Source organism: Podarcis liolepis (genome assembly GCF_965112155.1).
Source record: "Podarcis liolepis genome assembly, chromosome: 10".
NCBI classification, from domain to species: Eukaryota; Metazoa; Chordata; class Lepidosauria; order Squamata; family Lacertidae; genus Podarcis; species Podarcis liolepis.
Window position 1 is genome coordinate 17,766,938 of NC_139562.1, and position 19,004 is coordinate 17,785,941.

The 19,004-nt window shown below is 43.1% G+C and overlaps 1 protein-coding gene and 1 long non-coding RNA gene across 5 annotated transcripts in view; one reads left to right on the forward strand and one right to left on the reverse strand.

Moving 5' to 3' along the window:
• Positions 1-777: 777 nt before the first annotated feature.
• CECR2 (CECR2 histone acetyl-lysine reader) overlaps positions 778-19,004 on the reverse strand; it is a 118,370-nt gene continuing 100,143 nt past the window's right edge. The window contains exons 14-20 of one of the 3 annotated variants that reach the window (XR_014516227.1): positions 16,721-17,136; positions 15,018-15,146; positions 13,183-13,990; positions 10,956-12,366; positions 9,557-9,662; positions 7,038-7,154; positions 778-1,567 (exon numbers count right to left, since the gene is read on the reverse strand). Coding sequence is in view for 1 of the 3 variants with exons in the window: in XM_083461694.1 (XP_083317820.1) it covers positions 7,149-7,154; positions 9,557-9,662; positions 10,956-12,366; positions 13,183-13,990; positions 15,018-15,146; positions 16,721-17,136 (2,876 nt within the window). In the remaining 2 variants the exon portion in view is untranslated. Of the gene's footprint in view, positions 1,568-6,762; positions 7,155-9,556; positions 9,663-10,955; positions 12,367-13,182; positions 13,991-15,017; positions 15,147-16,720; positions 17,137-19,004 lie in introns of those variants that run through there. The other 2 variants (XR_014516228.1, XM_083461694.1) reach the window with 2 other exon arrangements.
• Positions 11,148-17,289, forward strand: LOC310687115. Of its 2 annotated transcripts, none has more exons than XR_014516232.1 (3): positions 11,148-11,290; positions 16,488-16,609; positions 16,697-17,289. It is a non-coding gene; the product is annotated as an uncharacterized lncRNA (long non-coding RNA). The 2 variants fall into 2 exon arrangements; XR_014516233.1 differs by lacking the exon at positions 11,148-11,290 and adding an exon at positions 12,768-12,863.

Consider the following 19,004-nt stretch of genomic DNA (forward strand, 5'->3'; position numbering starts at 1 on the left):
GCATAGATCTTGATGCAGCGCTTGCTTGAAGGACACCAAATCTGACAAAAGAACATATACACACTCATCCTACATTTTATTGTTCTGAATTCCCCCGCGTAGCTCAGCTGGCTCAGTTGCTTGGCCCAGTTGCTTTAGTCACCTGGAGCTATTTGTTTTGCACATTCCTTGTTCATAGTTCCTTTCTGGTTGTGGCAAACTATGATACAGATTATGCGGATCCATCTGCAACATAACTGATAAGTGGCAACTCATGGAGTTCGCACTTTGGTCTCTTCTAGCTTAATGACTCATCAGTCTTTTTCAACAGCATTTGTACAGGAAATTTGCTTCAGGTGGCAATATAGTGATTTTTTTTTACCCAGTGTAGAGAACAATCGTAGTTGCTAACTTAAATTCTTGTGTTGAATTAAGGATCCTACAAAGGAGAACAGAAGTGTAGTTCTACTCCATTCCATAATTATTATCACTAGACCTTCTAAATATCACAGAACAGAGAATGGTAATCTATCTATGAGTGTTTCAACATGGCCTTTATCACTGAACTACCACCACTGATCAAATATGAATCGTATAGTTCAGTGGTAGAGATTACAGCTTTGTATGTAGAAGAATATTAGGAAACAGGTGAAGTAAAAATCCCTGTCTGAGACCTTAGACAGCTGTTGCCAGTCATATCAGCAGCATTGGGATATGTGGATGAATGGTCTAATTCAGTATAAAAGAGCTTCCATGAGCAATTAAGGTGAAGAAATACACACAGACCAAGACCAGCTACTATTTTAAGAACATACTTTATACAAAATAACAAATTCTTATGGAAATAAAATCTACAGATCTTCAAGGATCAAGCTTATTTTTTAAAAAGAGGATCCTTAAAAAAATTACCCAAACACAGAAAATTAAACTAACTATTGAGGTAACTGTCGCTCTCAGGGAATCAGTAGACCAAGACGAAATATACACAATATAAAAATAAATAGCATTCCCCTTTCCAGTATTGACCAGGAGAGTTCAAACCCAGCTCTTTGCAGCAGCAAAAGAGTAGAGGAAAGGATCCCTGATGCTGTGCTCCATGGGCAAGGAAAGTGATCAGGGTTTTTTTCAGGAACAGTGGAAAAGGCAGCCAAGTGAGGTACCTGAGTCCCAGTTGGGGAAAATAGAAGAGCACAAGAGGAAGAATTCACAGTCAGTCAGTCAGTCAGTCAGTCAATCAGTCTTATATCAGGTGTTACCTCTCCAATTAACGGGCCCTCTTGACAGTAGCTTCCTGCCACACTAACAAGTTCAGTCTGTTATGGCGTGGAAGACTCATGCCGGCTCCCTTTCAAAACTAGTTGAGAAATTCATTTATCCAGCCAGACACTGCCATGTGCAGTCCAAACCATGTCAGATTCCTCCCAGAGTTTTTCAGTAATGTATTTTCACAGCTTGATGATGAGAGGACACTTGCAGCCACAGCTCGTAGTCCTGTTGACCAGAAGATATTCCAGCTGTTTGACAGAGACCAGGATCCAGCTTGCAAGTCAAACATCAGACTTCATCCAGAGGAACGTTCTCTCTTCTCCTTTTGCCCCCAAATAGGCAAATTACATTCTTTACAATCTTAATTACAATAATACAGTCCCTCCCATCCCACCCACCAAAAAACATTTCAGGAATGATGGAGATTGGCAAAAAAATTGTCAAAGCTCAACCACTTCAAATTAAAAACCAAAAGTATTGTTAGAAATTCTCAGATCACTAAGAAATATATTCTCTAGCAACCAAGCCTGTTCTTTTGTGTCTCTAGTTAGAAAACGTCTTTCTTGCTGTCCTTCCTAACCATGGGGAAAATATCTCATTCTACTTAGACAAAATGCAGTAGTGCAGGAAAAAGCTGAGCAGTAGAAAAAAGTACTCAAACATTGAGCAAGATACGATTTTTGTATGTGTAAAATCAGGAGCCGGACTGAAAAACTAACTTCCTAACCTCAACAGTAATTCAAGTTCCAGTCACTAGTCCCAATTTTTAGGCACCAGTGATCTCTGGATTTTTTTACTTCCCTGCAGTGGACTCCTATGATATACTTAACTTTTGTAACGGGGAAACCTGGAGAAAGCACAGTAACTGCTCTGCTTTTATTGCTAAATAGTCAAACTGTAGTGTGCACTGAACTATTATGGAAGAACAAAGCATTAGTAGATGCCAGGGTGCATAAAATATGAACTATAACTTGCACTTGGAAGCTCCTGTTTAACATCAGTGAAGTCAGCTGCAGAGGGAATTAAATTCATTGTATAACAGTGACATCTTGTGGTCAGTAGAGAATGTGGCTAAACCCAAAGAATCACTGACATTAGTGGTAGCACTGATCACCTAAAGCTAAGAGGAATTCCCCACCAGGATTCATTGGATCCTTCAATGCTCTGACTACAGAAAGTATGCAGCAATTTGGCAGCTGTTAATATTGCAATAAGCACCTGGTATACTGCCAATGCTAAACAAGTACTTAGTAGAAATAGTTACACAGTTTGAAAAATTTCACAGAAATCCTTTAGATTCTTGCCAGAAGACATGGGAATTAAAAACAGTAGGGCCTGCCAACTACATTTAGCTTCCCATCGATAACAGTCAATATTCCTACTGTGTTGTTGCTCATCAGACCTGAACCTTATCAAAGAAACATTCACGTTATAGTAAAGCAAATTTCTGATACGTGCTAATCAGCAAGAACCTCTTTTGACAACTCTGTTGTCAGCCAAGTTATATTTTCGATTCCTCCAACCCAAACATTCATCAACAGCATCCAAAATTTGTAGTTAGTCAAATTCTGTAGCTGTCTGCCACTCACTCTGACTCTCCAATCTGGAGAGGGGCAAGATGATATTTCAGATGTGCCATGTTGTGGCGGTATTCAAACTTTGTGAAAAATCTTGGCACTTCAGAGTGCCTCTGAAACTCAAATGGCTGCAAAGGTAACCCCTAGAGAAAATGGAAGGACTTGTGGCTAGATTTCTGAAGTCTCCAACCCCCAAAACTGAGTGGGAATGCAAGGGCAAGCCTCTCCACTTTCCTCCCATTTTGCACTCAGCAACTTACAAATATGCTCACCACTGGTAAGTGCATTTTGGAGTCCTGTTCACCACCATCTCCCACAATCAACCTTTGGAGTCTCTTTCAAAATCTTATCTGTTTCATTTCCACATTCATAACAGGATTAATTTAGGTCTGCTGCTGTCTGCTTCTATGTATCTATTCCTACTTGTTTTCAGAACACTTGACTATTTCAACATTATGAAATCTCACATCTGGCACTCCTCACTGTAAACATAGGCACAAGTATTGGAAAAGGTATGCCAGAATCAGTCCTTATTTTCTTAGGTATGTTTCCCTAATATATAGCAGTGAAGAAAAACATATTCTTTAAAAAATATTTAATTCAGTGATAAATGTGGGCACTAAAGGAGATGCTCCACACAATGCTTGAATTACTGGGGTGTGGGGGAGGAGAGGAGATCTTCTTATAGTTTATTATAGAATAGATTAGGAAATATTGCTTCAGGATAGCATGTGTCTGGCTGCTGGGAGGGAATGGAAGAGCAGCTGCATCTCACACAAAAGTGGAATCTATTCTCATGGAGAAAAGGCCTTATAAAATCAGAGGCATCTTTGTTTTTCAGTCAACATATGTATAGGATAATTTTACACTTAAATATATGGGAAATAAACACTTCCTTTCACTGAGAAAAAACCAGCATTGCTGAAGGAAAACTTCAAATCTTGCATATTCTCCTCATACAAAGATACAAACTATGTTTTCTGATTTCTAGGCCCTGTACATCATTTCCTGCTTCTAGTTGGGACATATGATGACACAAAGGAATGGCTAGAGAACTCTGTGATCAAATAATGCTAACTTATTGATAAAGGCTATATTGGAATGCTACCAAATGAAGAAAGCACTGTGCACTGCCAGGGAGCCTACTGAACTCTCTTGTCTGTCAGATCCTTATTTTCAGTTCCACCAACACATTACCTCCACTCTCCAAACACAGGAAAATGCAAACCAACTTCAGATCTAGAACTGAGACATCAACTGAAATACACAACTACTTTTTACAATAGGCACACTATTGATGTACTGCTGATATTTGATGTTTTGTTTGAATTAGAAGTATTTCATATATCCAAGCACTGTAGCATTCACTAGTATCAGTAATACCTCTGTTTGAGGATCATAGACCATAATTGATAACAAGACACAATAAGGAGTAAAACAATTCATCCAACTAGGTGGATTTAATTACCAATATTGGTAATTAATACCAGTCAATAGTGGTTTTTAATGCCTAGGTAATTATTTTGATGAGGGAAACTCACCCTCCCAAAAAAACCTCATATAGATATTGTTTACATGATTAACATTTACCATTAACACTTTCTCTTTATTTTTAGTGTGTCTGCTTTAGGAAAGGATTTATTCTTCCCTTCCTGCTTCAGAGAGAAGTATGCAGGGGTCATTATGTGCCTCTTAAAAAAAGGTTTCTTCCACATGGAAGGCAGGGGTCCTGCAGGGCCAGAATGTGTGGCACCCCATCTGTATCTTAAACAGATACAGATGGGTAGAAGTGGGGAGGTTATTGCTTGAGATAGTTCTTTCATTACAAGAAGCACAAGCTTTGAAGCCCATTATCAGTCCATCTGCAGCTGTGCCACTCATCTATCTTCGCCATCCAAAAGGCTCACACACTTATTATTCAACCACTCATGCCAAAATTACGACAGAACAGGAACTGGGAAATAGCAAAAGCTTCCCATCAACTTTTAAAAGAAATAACACCACTATCCTATTACAATGCCTTCCTAGGAGCCACTAACATCCATATGTTTACGGATACTGAGTAGCAGTTTGTGGGGCTCTGCTACTCTTCTGGCTTCCCAGCAGCAGGGCCAATCTGCTGCTCCTGCCACCATAAATCACACTAAGTTCCCCACACCTCACACCTCCCCTCTCAGCAAGTGCCAGAGACCTGCTCTGTTGGGAAACCAGGAGAGCAACAGAGTCCTACCCTCACCGGACATTACTGTAGATACTAGAAGCTATCTCATAACTCCAATGTGCTAATAAGCTCATGTAGATCATTTAAACCCAACCTAACAAGCTCATTGCACACACAAGCTTTCACATGCAATAACCTGCTTCAGTTCTAATGAAAGTGTGCTCATTGCTCTCTAAAGTATATCTCACGACAAACCAGTGAATCTATAAGGTGCCAAAACATTATTCTTTTGTTTGTTTGTTTGTTTCACAGACTAAAATGACTACGGATTTGGAATGTATTCCTGATTTTTTTGGGAGGGGGGGGGGAAGAAGAGAATACTATGCTAACTTGTGGCCCACCAGATGTTGTTGGGATTACAGCTTCCACCATCCTTGAATGTTGGCCATGTTGACTGGGACTGATGGGAGGTAGTGGAACAACTTTTGCAAAGCCAGTAGCCAGCCACATCTGCTATACAAGGAATGGAAATTTTTCTTCTCTAGTTTATGAAGTTATCAGACAACAGACTAACTGCCTGCAATGAGGCTATGACTCTGGGCTAGAGTTCTATTTTAAAAAAACCACAACTAATATATATTCATTCATGGGAGGGGGAAAATCAGTAGGGGAAATGTTGTTTGAAACAAAAAACGTAAGTTTTAAAAAATTATTTCAGGGCCTAGGTGCCAGCGCCTGTTTCTTTCCTTTGAAAATGACTGTCCATGAGCTGTGTACTCTAATTGTATTAGGTCAGCTGGAACTGCCACTGGAGATGTGGCCGTGGTCCTTTTTTACTTGGTGCTTGTACTAGACATGAGACTGAGAATAGATTTCTGGCTCACATGCTCCTTTCTCTGCTTTCCATGGGCACAGAGGAGCTCAAATAAACATGGATTTTTTTCCTGTTCAGTCACTAACTTCTACACACAGTGAGACGAGAGAGTGAGCACTTAGGATATACATTGAAGCTCACTCCAGGCACAATCCAAGTAAACAAATGGGCAGACCTATGGCATCCATCAACAGAATATAGTAGTGCCTAGTGAAAATGTTCACACTCTGACTGAATGTGTGTCCAGGCCTGGTGAGAGCCACATACTTAAGACAAATCAGAGCGCCATATTATTGTATTCTAGGTGCCACTGAAAGCATCACAGATGCTGCATAAGAAACCCTTCTGTAGTATTCTCACAGGCCTTTGTCTCCGGTTCTAGCATCTTTAAAGAGATATTTGAAAACATTGGCATTACATGTAACAACATTCTCTTTTCTTATCCCCATAATCTCAGTTTGGGTGTATGACAGGGTAACTATTATTCCCAGTCCAATGTTTGCGAAAAGGCTGCTACAATTCCCAATGTTTGCGAAAAGGCTGCTACAATTCTAAACAAGATTTCCAAATTTCTGGAAATTCTAGTTTGCTGGTTTCCTAGTTTCAATAGTGGCAAGGAACTAGCAGTGCATACAATTCAAGGGCAAGATTGGGGAACACTGGTTTCTCCTGAGCAACACCTGTGGCCAGTTGCCAGGCAATGCCTTAGCCCCAGGTAACCAATAATCAATGGTGTTGATAAAAAAAATCAGAAAAAACAATTATTTCCTGCATCTACCCACTCCTGAAGGATTTCAATGTGACATGATTGTAAACATATTAAGATCATCCCAGTGCTATGCCCACAACATTGAGGCCTACCACTCCCACCCTAATAATGTACAATACATTCACCAACAGAAATATTTTTCTTTTAAAAGGCAACAGGTTAAAAAAAATCTGTAAACTGGATTCCATTCCAAACACACATATTAATACAAGTACTTTCCATAGCCTCCTGTCTTTCACCCTGAAAAATATACCTGAGTTTTAGCAGTTCATGAAAGTTTCAAGCTCCTCAAACAGAGCCCCTTTAAACTCTTAATGAAACCTAAGTCTCTGGTGAGAAATATGTCATTAGATCAAGTTGCTCCCTCTGTGTCATTGCGACAGTCCTATGAGGTGCTCTATTCCACCAGACCTTGGAAAGAGATGCTTCTGGGAAAGAAGATGAGTGTAGAAAGTATATTTCCCTTTGCCCTCATCCACTCATATGTGGCTCTCGTCTCCATCAAATCCTTCCAGCCTTAGACTAGCTCTGAAAAGGGACAAACAAAAAAGTGATGATTATTTGTTTCAGAAGTAGTTTTCTGAATAAATAATAAAGATCAAGCTAATAAAGATCGAGCTTCAACACTATATTAAATGTGTAAAAACCACAATTTTGGTTTTAAATAGTAGCTGCAAAGGGAGGGGGGGAATCGGGATAGCAACAAACAATTTTACTTCTTGGAGGAGGGACAAAGATTTTCTTGGGGGGTGAGGGTGATGATCTTCTCCAGGACTGTGAGGTTATTTATTATTTTAAAATTTTATATCATGCTTTTCACCATCCAGGTCTCAAACAGGTATATAACAATAAAAAATACAAAATTTAAAATTTAAAACATAAACATCACAAAATTAAAACCTCAGAAATTTAAAATATCAATTTTTTAAACAAGAGAAAAAAATTAAAATACCAGAGAATCATTCATGAGGGAAAGTCCTCCTGAAGTAAGATGGTTTTAACAACACCTGAAATTCAGCAGGGAGGTGCCTGTCAGACTTCTAATTGGGAAAGAGTTCCATAGAGTTTGGCCAACAATATCGAAGGTGCAACTTATTGGTGTGAGTCATGCTTCTGGTCCATGGGGGACCAGTAGTGATTGGGATGTACAGAGAAAGGTGTTTCTTAAGGTATCTTAGACCAAAAACATTCATGTTTTGTGCACTAATACAAGAACCTTTACCTTGGCCTGGTAGCAGAGGAGAATCCAGTACATGTCTTTCAACAATGGTATCAAGTGTAGGTGATCCATTCAAGGTAGGCAACATTTGGGGGGGGGGGAGGGCAGGCAGATGGTGTGTGGGAAGAGTGGCTTAACCCTCCCTGTCCCTTCACTCACTCAATCCCAATCCTGCCAAATACCATCCCCCACTAAAAGCTTCCTCCAAAGGAGAACTGTGACTGCTACTCTGACCATTTCCTCCTCCCCGCAGCTATTTCTAAAAACAAACACACATGCACATGTAATGTATCATTATTCTGGCCACCAGGTGGCACAATATCAGAGCAGCCTAACAAGAAACTGATTTTACACCCTTTGAAAGCAAAGACTGAGAAATACACTGCAGTTATTTCATCAACCTAGGACAGAAATCATTTTTCATTTTTAGAAGGACTTAATAAACAGCCATGTCTAATGAATTAAGAGTAAGAACTTGGTGTATTGACCCAAAAGGAGTGAAGAAATCCCCAGTTCAAATTTTGCTGCAGTTAGAAAGGTTATGCTCTCCCAGTTGCAGTTTTCTACCAACTGCAATAAGAAGATTGTAATGCATGCCTGACATAATAAGGTTGTTGTATGTGTCAGGGGTTCAGGAGCAGAGGCAAGGGCAAGGGAGGAAACAGAGAGCGAGGGGGAGGAGGCAGAAGAAAAGAGGAGTGATGACGACGACCCGAGATCTCCGAGTCTTTCCAGTGAATCAGAAGATTCACAGAAAGGAGCACCAGTGGCCAGGGCAAGGGGGGAGCCTAGGGGGACACCCCAGGAAGATAGAGCCAGAGGGGACTCAGAGGGGAGCAGTTGGAAATCGGGGCCAGCGTCACCGCCAGAGAGCAGGGAAGAGGAAGGGCGCCAGGGATCAAGCGCTGGCAGCTCACAACAGGGGGGAGGGCACGAGTCAGGAGTGGCCACACCTCCATCGGGGAGCGAAGAAACGGTCAGACGGAAAGTGGAAGGTTGGGCGCGCGCGCCAAGTTCAAATGCACAGGAAGGTGGCGCAGTAGGCAGCCCGGAAAGGGAGCCAGGTCCTAAAGCCCGGCGCAAGGAGACAGGAGGGTCCGGGGGGTCGGCGTCAGAAGAATCCCGGAAGGAAGAGACCACGGGGGGCAGAGGGACCCAGAGAAGAACAGTCAGGCGGAAAAGGTGGAGCAGGGCTAGGATATTAAGTTGGTGTACAAGGGGCGGAGACTCAGACGGAGCTTCGCCGATCTAACCCATAAGACGTAGAGTTGCACGCAGCAGCTTGAGAATGGAAACTGTAACTCAATAAAGACTTTTACTTAATGATCGCTGGCTAGCGTGATCCTCTGTGAGCTAGGATCTGGAAGCAGCTCTAACAGTATGTAACACTGAGAAGGGCTTTGGTCCAATCCAAAATGCAATATGAATGCAGCATTGTTTGTTTTTGGTTGTTGTTTGTTATTGCTGCTAGCAGTTGGCTTAGTATGATTTCTTGCTTACCATCAAAAAAATCTAAGCCTAAGCAAAAGCGTGCACAATATTAAAGCAATCCCAAGAATAAATATCACTCACCAAATTATATTAAAAAGTATGGCCTACCATTGGTTCTGCTTTCTCCCTTCCCACAAAAGCTACTAATACTCACATATTTCATGCATCATGGTGCAACACAAACATCATTCTCTATAATCTGTCCTTTATTTGTACTTACTTGATCCAGAGGCAATGCTGGTGTTTTTTGTGCTGGAGGGTCTTCCCGGGCTGGTGTTGTGGTAGGCACCTTTAAGAACGGGGATTGTGGCTGGTGCATGTGCATTCTGGAATCATACACAATGGAAATGGCAACCTTAGCAATGGCATAAACACATAGTTTATGCAAAGATGTATGTTCCTACAATGGGAAATTCATTTGGTGGAGATTCACCATGGGTAGGCAAACTAAGGCCTGGGGGCTGGATCCGGCCCAATCACCTTCTAAATCCGGCCAACGGACGGTCCGGGAATCAGCGTGTTTTTACATGAGTAGAATGTGTGCTTTTATTTAAAATGCATCTCTGGGTTATTTGTGGGGCATAGGAATTCATTCATTTCCCCCCAAAATTAAAGTCCGGCCCCCTACAAGGTCTGAGGGACAGTGGACCGGCCCCCTGCTGAAAAAGTTTGCTGACCCCTGTGACATACACGGTTAGATCGACATCATATCCCAAGTTCTCTGTATCTGATTTTATCTGGTTGCTGAACATAAATTAGATGTACATCCCTTAACTCTCCTTCACTATAAAAAAGAGAGAACAATGAATTAATCTAAATTTTCCTGCACAAAATCTATGGAGAATAAGCTTGGATGGTCTACAAAAAGAAGTGATGTTAGTATTGTAAGCAACCTTCAACCTTTACTACTGAATTGTTATCTCAATCAATATGAAGTAGATGAATAGCTTTCTCCCTAAAAAAAATATAAGAAACCTTATTGATAACTTCAACAAATGAAAATAAATTCATGGTTTAGTAGTATAATTCAGGAAAAACACTGCCCTAGGATCCACTGAGATGAAGGGTCAGCTAGTCAGTCAGTCAGTCAATCAATCAATCAATCAATCAATCAATCAATCAGAAAGTCAGTTCTCCCCTCTTCTACCCATGGTGTGTATGCACTGCCAGCTCCTGTTAACAGGTGAACAAAAATATAAGGAACTGGAATTTCCATAAGACAGGAAATTCTGTGAGAGATTGCAGCAGTCACTTCTAAATAATTTCAGGTTGTCAGTAAGAGTAAAAACTTAAAGTATGAGCCAAGATTGTGGGGACAAGAACTGTAAATGTTGCTCCATGTAATGTTAATGTGCTGGAAGATCTATATAAGAATACCAAAACCGCGGATAAGGGCCTGTGAGGGCATTACAGGTATGAACAGAATCAAAACTATCAGATCAATCCCTTCTCTCATTGCAAGGTGACTTGTGAAGCTCTATCACACTTGGTAGTGATGTGTACTGTTCATTGCTGCTCTTTAGAATCTCACCTTTATGACAGCAACTATCATTCAGCACTCTTCCCCACCCCCTGGCATTCTTCCCCCCACCTCATTGTCCCATGAAGAACAGTCTTACCCTGCTGTTCTATACATATCTGGAGACAGTCCCCCCATGCCACCTCCACGTCCTGTCTGTTCCATCATTAAGGCCTGAAAGTGTCCCACATTCTCTTCCTGGCAGCGGTACAGAGGTCTCTCATGAGCAAGACCATTGGCTTGATTGGTGGCTGGAAGATGTGCCAAGTGAGCATTCACAGGTGACCCATAAGCTCTGGACTGGAAGTGACCGGTGGGATGTCGTGGTGCATAAGGTGACCCTGTCTGCAGCATGACACTGTGCGGTGGGAAAGCAGAGGGACCAAACCCAAGCCCAGAAGAACTTATGGGTGGTGGTGGTGGTGAACTATACAGGTATTCTCCTGCTGCAACTGATCTCTGTCTCTTGGTGGCTGCATTGTGGTTGTCCAAATCAAGAAACTCTTTGGGACTCTCAGGCCTCTCTTGGGATTCATCCGTTTTCTCAGCCTCGGGTGGCAGCTCTTGCCCACTGCTGGGAACCTCTTTGGTGCTTGCCATGTCCATTCGGTTTGGGGAAGCCAAAGAAGTGGTAAGCACTTCACAGCCCTGCATGCCGCTGCCCATGGTCGCTCTGTCTGAGAAAGGAGGCCTGACCAGAGGTGATGGACCAGGTGGATGACCAGTGGGACTGGACTGGGGAGGGAAAGGCCTCTGCCAGTCTGAATAGCCCTGTGGACAAGGATAGTAAGGAGGCTGCTGGTAGTGGTGATAGGAAGGAGGAGGTTGAGGCTGGTAAGGGTATGGCATGCCCTGGTGGGAACGGTAACGAGGGAAAACCCCATGGGGACTGTTACTAGGCTGAAAGCCTCGGGCAGAAAAATGTTGAGAATGGGATACTGGGTGGGGTTTCCCTCCCATCATAGGATTAAATCCCTGCAGTCCTGGATTGATGTGATAGCGTGCTGCTGAATTTGGATACTCCAAATTGGGCATGTAGAGAGGGGCAAACTGGCCAGAGGTGCCTCCTGCCGGACTGCTATCCATGGCAGCAGGAGTATTGGTGCTCTGTCCCACGCAAGGCACAGTTGCTTCCAGCACGTTTTTCCCCCCAGTGCAACGCGACTTCTCCATTATATTAGCAGCCACTGTTTTCCCTTCAGTGCCAGTGGATGGTCCATCACCTATAGCACCATTTTCAGGCACAGGCCCCCTTTCTGTCGCTGTTACAATGTCCTGCGTACATCCTTGGGCTGCTGAACTTGTATAGTTACTCTCCGCTGGCCATGTGCTCTTGCTCTGTGTTGCTTTTGAATCATTTTTAGTTCCAGAATCAACACCCTCCCCTTCCTGGGTCTGCCTGGAGCAATCCATTTGCAAGGGAAGCTTGGAATGAGGTAGCAGCTTGGGGTATGTCCCCTCTGGAAGGCCAATACACTGGGCTTTCTCTTCCACTCCTGGTGGAGGGTTCACTGTGCAAAATGAAGCAAAGAGAAGTTAAATCTTTTTCATCACATGAACTAACAACATCCAGAAAAATTACAGTGAACTCCAAGGTCCAGTATAGACATAATATTAACTTGGTTTTTATGAATGGGAGTTTAGAGCATCCCTATAGTTATTTTTATCAGGCTTAACAACAATAACATGCAATACTGAGCCATGTTAAAGGGGAGTGGGACAATTTAGTGTGATTGAGCATGTGTGTCAGAAGGGAGTGTGTGATCCTGCAGCCTGCTCCCAATCTCTGAACCCAGTTAACATCACATTTACACAAGGCCTGAGTGAAACTCTACCACCTCTTAACTTCACAATTTTAAGTAGAGCAGGAACAGTGAAGAAATGTAAATGAAGTTGTCCCCCCCCCCCAGATTTGCTTCACAATTAAAATGGTGCTAAAAGAAGACTGTTAACATTCTACAAACATCACATAAACATGGGATGTGGAGACATGCTAACCATGATGCAGGTATGCAGCTCCTGTTAATTTCAAAGGGCTTGAATGGGAAAAACTTACAGTATACTTGTATCAAAACAAATTCTTACTCTGCTGCTCTAAATGGTGTCCAATAAAATCTACTAGTCACCTTACTTTCTCCCATGGCCACCTATGTGTGGACATGCCATAGTAAAGCATCAAATAGACAGCCCCCCCCCAAACCCCATTCACCAATGACAACAGCAGTCCCTAACTCTTTACAGATGCTTGGGGCAAATGGACATAAATCAGTTGCTCAACTGATGAAGCCACCATATTTTGCCCTAGCAGATCAAGAACATGCAATTACCTTGGTTGTTCTCTGAATCAACTGTCTGGCTGGTGTCCTGAGAGTTCCCATTCCCTAAAACTGTTTTTGGAGGTTGAATGTTCATAGATGCTACATGGGCCAGTTGTGGAAATGGTCCAGGCAAGTGAGGGGGAGGAGGCTGACGGGGATGGTAAGGCACACCAGGTGGGCATACCCGGGAGGACAGCTGTTGCATGGCAATCATCTCTGGACTGTCCATCATGGAATCCCCACCTTGGGTTCCTCTTGGCATTTGTGTGGGAGGCCCAAATAATGAGGCTGGTAGCTGTTGCTGCATTCTCTGACCAGGGCCTTTTCCTGGTTGTCGGATATATCCTGAGGGTGGAGCTCCATGAGGTAGGAAATTGGATTGCTCAGTCCACTGATTAGGTGGCAAAGGTGGTCTCAGTACCTGAGGGTCCATCATGTGGCTCAACGCACGAGGCGGACCCATTGAGGGTCGCTTGTCTACTCCCAAGGTCATCTGGTTTACTGTATCATGGCTTCCATTCCACACAGCAGGATGTGCACGGTTTAGGTACTTATAGGGCCTGTAGACATGTCCAGGGGGAACCTCTGAGGTCTCTGTTTGTCTTGTAGGGGGTCCATTGTGCCTTGGAGAAGGGAATCCTTGCTGAAATTGTGCAGGGGAATACATACTGGCATCTGAGGGAGGACCTGTCATCCGACCAAGTTGAAGGGATCCAGGCTGTGGTCCTATTGTGGAGACGTGCATTGGTCCTGCACATACCTGCTTCTCTGGAGCAGGAAGCCGATGTCCTCTGGGATCATTCAATCCAACTGTAGGCTGCGGAAGGAAACATAGGGAAATGAGGCAGGTTCAATGTGGACATAGGAAAATCAAAGTCATTAGTAACGGATATATAACAGCAAGAATCAAGACTACACTTTAACCAAGAATCTAGAACATTATCATCATCATCATCATCATCATCATCATCATCATCATCATACTACCCCTCCATCCGTAGATCTCAGGGCAGTTCACAACATAAAAATACAAGATTAAAAAAAACCACATAATAAAAACAAGAACACCCTCACCCCCTCCCACAACACATTTAAAAAGGTATCAGATTGATTACGTTCACCTGGCACCTAATGGTGTATAATGAAGCTGCAAGCTGAGCCTTCCTGGGGAGAGAATTTCACAAATGGGGAGCCTCCACAGAGAAGTCTGTTTTCATGTTACCACCCTCTGAACATCTCATGGAGGAGGCACATGAAGAAGAGCCTCCGATGATTATCATAGGATCTGGGTAAGTTCATCTGGAGCGAGGCGATCCTTGAGGTATTGCAGTCCTGAGCCATTTAAGGCATTATAGGTCAAAACCAACACTTTGAATTGGGCCCAGAAACTAACTGACAGCCAGCACAGTTGGGCCAGGATTGGCGCTATATGCTCAAACCATGTTGCCCCAGTGAGCAGCCTGGCTGCTGAATTCTGCACCAATCAAAGTTTCTGAACCATCTTCGGAGGCAGCCCTATGTATAGCACATTGCAGTTATCTAACCTAGAGGTTACCAGAGCATAGAAATAATAGATGTTAGGTTATCCCTGCACAGATATGGGCACAGATGGTCCACCAGCTGAAGCTGATGGAAGGTACTCTGCATCACTGAGGCCACCTGAGGCTCAAGTGACAGCAAAAGATCCAGGAGTACCCCCAACCTGCCCCAATAGCAATAGTAATAAGACCATGAATAAGTAATTGTTTGTAATTTGTAAGACAGAATCAAGGTTTCCCTACTGCAGACTTGCATGCAGTTCTTAAATATGCAGGTGGCAGCTCCTTTCAGATTATGTTTCCTACCTGCATGACAAAGTGCTGATGCTGCTGACCTGGCTCACTAGGGTGTGGTTCTGGTACTCGTGGTGACCCATATGGTTTTGCTGGATCAGACCCATGCAAAGAGCCAAATGGTCCTGGCACTGCTGGTCTCTGTACAGAAAAACAAAAGTCACCTATGCAACTTAGTAGGAGATGGAACTTAACTCATTTCAGATTGAGGAGCCACTTTTCACTTTAAACTGCAAGATGGGACCAGGGAGACCCAGATTCATTACCTCACTCAGCTATGATGTCTTTGAAGTAACACTGAACCAATCACCCATTCTTAGCCAGCAGAGCTGCATTGGTGAGATTTTTTAAGAGAGAAAATTAAGAATGCTGCCCTTGAGGGATGGATGGGTAATGAAATAAATAATTACATTTTTAACAAAGCTAGTGTCATTGTTTCACAACAGCTTTCTAATTGTTTTTTCATAATTGGTATAAGTACCAATCTGTTTATTAATATCTTCTTTGTTGTTACCATAACATTAATGCCCTTAAAAGATTTTGCAAATTATTTGACCACTCTGTTAATCAAATCATCTCCATCTCCTCCTCCTCCTCCTCCTTCTTCTTCTTTTACTAGTAAAATGCTCATTCTTAGTCAAGACCCATCCACTGAGGAAGAGCATCCGTTTCTACTTCCTGCCTAGCTTCTTGTTTGTTCTCCTGGGAGGTAAATCTGATAGATGAATCATGTCACTGCCTCTGATTCTCCACAGATGCATCACAGCAGAAGCACACAGGCTGCACACAGCACTCCAACAATCAAATTCACAAATGCTGGCAATTCTAATAAGAACAGTATTTTCACCACTTCCTACCCCTTTCCCTCCCACGATTTTAAATGGCAATAACCCAGCTTTCCCCTATTAAGCATGTACAGCAGATGCGGTCTGCAGCAGCTTTGCTGCAAACCTGGGAAGTCAAATGCAAATGTGAAATTTAACTAGCACAGCTATAAAACTCTGGAATTGTCTCTCTGGAACAGTTTTGAAAGAAACAAATCCTACTGTGGTTGAGTCAGGGCCAAGCAATTTTATGAATCCAACCTTAAGGTTATTTATTCCTGGGAACACTTGGTCACTTTTGCTGAGGGTGTGATTGATTGCCACATTTGAGGTTGGGTAGGAAATTCCTCCCCCATCATATTAACCATTGACCCAGGAAAATCATTAGGGAGAGGCTGGGAAGTGTGCACTCTCCCTTGCTTGCGGAACCATCCGGAGCAAAATGCTCCATTGCCAAACTTTTGAATATACCACCTCTCTGACAGTGAGCATAATAATGCCTGTGAAGTGAGACTAAGAGGGAAGATGGCTGCATTAGATTTTTTCTTTCTTTTTCAAATTCTGATTCTATTAGTAGAAATTCAGACTTTCTTTGTAGTTAATTTTTTAAAAAAGTGGTTACATGGAAAACAATCCTTCCACACCTTTTATCTTCCAGACAAGGTCTAGCACACACCCACCCCACATCTGGGTTCGTTCAAGTCTAGTGTAAACTGCACCAAGAAGGAAGGAATAGGGGAAGGAAAGAAAACATGAAGTTTGTTATAAAAAGGGAAAGAGGTGTGTATTAGCTTGGATACTTAATGCTACTTCCTCCCAATTGCTGGTGTTCCTTTTGTAATTCCCGCCAAATAATATTTTTTCCAGTTGGTCCACTGGAGTGGGACTCACCATCTGCCCTGGATGGGACACACGGTTGGGCATTCCACCATAGCTATGTGAGCTCAGGAAACCTCGGCCATTGGAAGAGGCCACTTCTCCAGAGGGATGAATAGAACTACTACTTGGACCCTCGGCAGAGAAGAAGGAAGAAGAGGAAGAAGTAGGCACTCTATGTTTCGCCTTGTGAGGTGGAAGTTTTCCTCCGTTTTGCACATGCTGTTGTCTCTTGCCAGGTCCTTCAGAGTCTCTGGATCGAGTCCAAACATTTCCTGTGCTGGAACGTATAGTCCGACGGCTTCTTTTCTCTCGCTTCCCATCTTCTCTGATCCAGAACTCATCATCTGTGTCCCCATCTTCTCCAGGGAAGTGCTTCATCATTGCCCGGTGGAAGCATCTTTCTAAGTTATAAGCCATTTTAGTGTATTCTGTGTTGAAAGAAGCAAATAAAAGAAAGTGAGTTTTATGGGTAGTTACATTGTTCCTCTGCTGAGAACTGCCCTTGGAATGTAGGTTATTCTCTCTCTCTGCTTTTACTATGTTTTTAAAAAAGGAAATAAAATACAATCAGAGCTGGAAAACTGGAAGCTATAACATGGATTTCAATGCATCCCTTCCGTAACATTCCTTATTTTAAATTATCAGTATAATGCAAACTGTAATGCAGACAGATGCCTCTGTGGTGTGTTTTATTAAACACATACAGTGGTACCTCTGGTTACAAACTTAATTCGTTCCGGAGGTTCGTTCTTAACCTGAAGACATTCTTAACCTGAAGTACCACTTTAGCTAATGGGGCCTCCCGCTGCCGACGCTCAATTTCTGTTCTCATCCTGAGGTAAAGTTCTTAACCCGAGGTACTACTTCCGGGTTAGCGGAGTCTGTAAACCAAAGTGTTTGTAACCCAAGGTGTTTGTAAGCCGAGGTACCACTGTAATGGGATGACTCCACTTCAGTTTCACATATCAAGTCTTGCATTGGGCATAAATGGTCTTAAAAATGAGTTAAAGTACCGTATTTTTCGCTCTATAACACGCACCTGACCATAACACGCACATCGTTTTTAGAGGAGGAAAACAAGGGAAAAAATATTCTGAATGAAACAGTGGACGTATCATTTTTGTGCTTCATGCTGTGGCCACAGACATGTGATCTGATGGTGAATTTGGGGTGACCCAATGCAAAAATCCTGAGAATCCCTGTGGATCCATGCTTTGTAACCACGTTTTTGCACCATTGCAGCCCCAGGCAACAGTGGGTGCGTGATTTTTTTTTGGGGGGGGACAGGCTGTAGCCATGGACATGCTATGTGCTCTGATGGTGAATTTTGGCTGACCCAATGCAAAGATCCTGAGGATCCATGTGGATCCATGCTTTGTAACCACGTTTTTGCACCATTGCAGCCCCAGGCAACAATGGGTGTGTGATTTTGGGGGGGCAGGCTGTAGCCATGGACATGCTATGTGATCTGATGGTGAATTTGGGGTGACCCAATGCAAAGATGCAAAGATCCTGAGGATCCATGTGGATCCATGCTTTGTAACCACATTTTAAGTGGGGAGGGAAGGAAAAACACAGATGGCTAAGAATGCAGGAGAGGGCTATAACGTGAGGAAAGGAAGGCAAAAGTTTTCCCCCACCCACCCACCCAAGCCAGCCAGCGTGCGCGCTCTCTCTCTCTCTCTCTCTCTCTCTCTCCCACCAGCATGACAGAAGAAAGCATTTTAACTGCATTAAGAACTATTTAGCAGCGAAACCTAAGCTTTGCCATCCCTTAAGAGGTACAGACACTGTAATCTTCCAGATCGCATGAATTTACAGGCAAAACACTGTTTAAGGATTTCATCCTTTTAAATGGAAGAAAGCATATTTGAATGCTGTGTGTCTCCAAAAACAAAAAGTAGGAAGTCAAATCAGAATTTTAAGCCGAACCTGTAATCTCTCTTCCCTTCACATACATTGTTCCCTCCGGAGCAGGGACAGGATAGAGCGACGCTCTGCTCTCCTCTCTACTTGCCTGGAGGGGAGGGGCTTTCCCTGCTCTTTGTTCGGACGCTCTGCTCTCCTCTCTTCTTGCCTGGAGGGGAGGGGCTTTCCCTGCTCTTTGTTCCGTTTGAGCAAACACAGCAACGAAACAGAGCAGGGTGGGCAGTAAGACCCTGAGGCAGAATGCAGGAAAGCTGCAGCTTCCTGTCTCACGGAGCTCCCTTCTCCCTGAAGCGCGGTTTGATTTTTGCCTCATTTTTCGGCTCCAGGGAGCACACATTCGCTCCATAACACGCACAGACATTTCCCC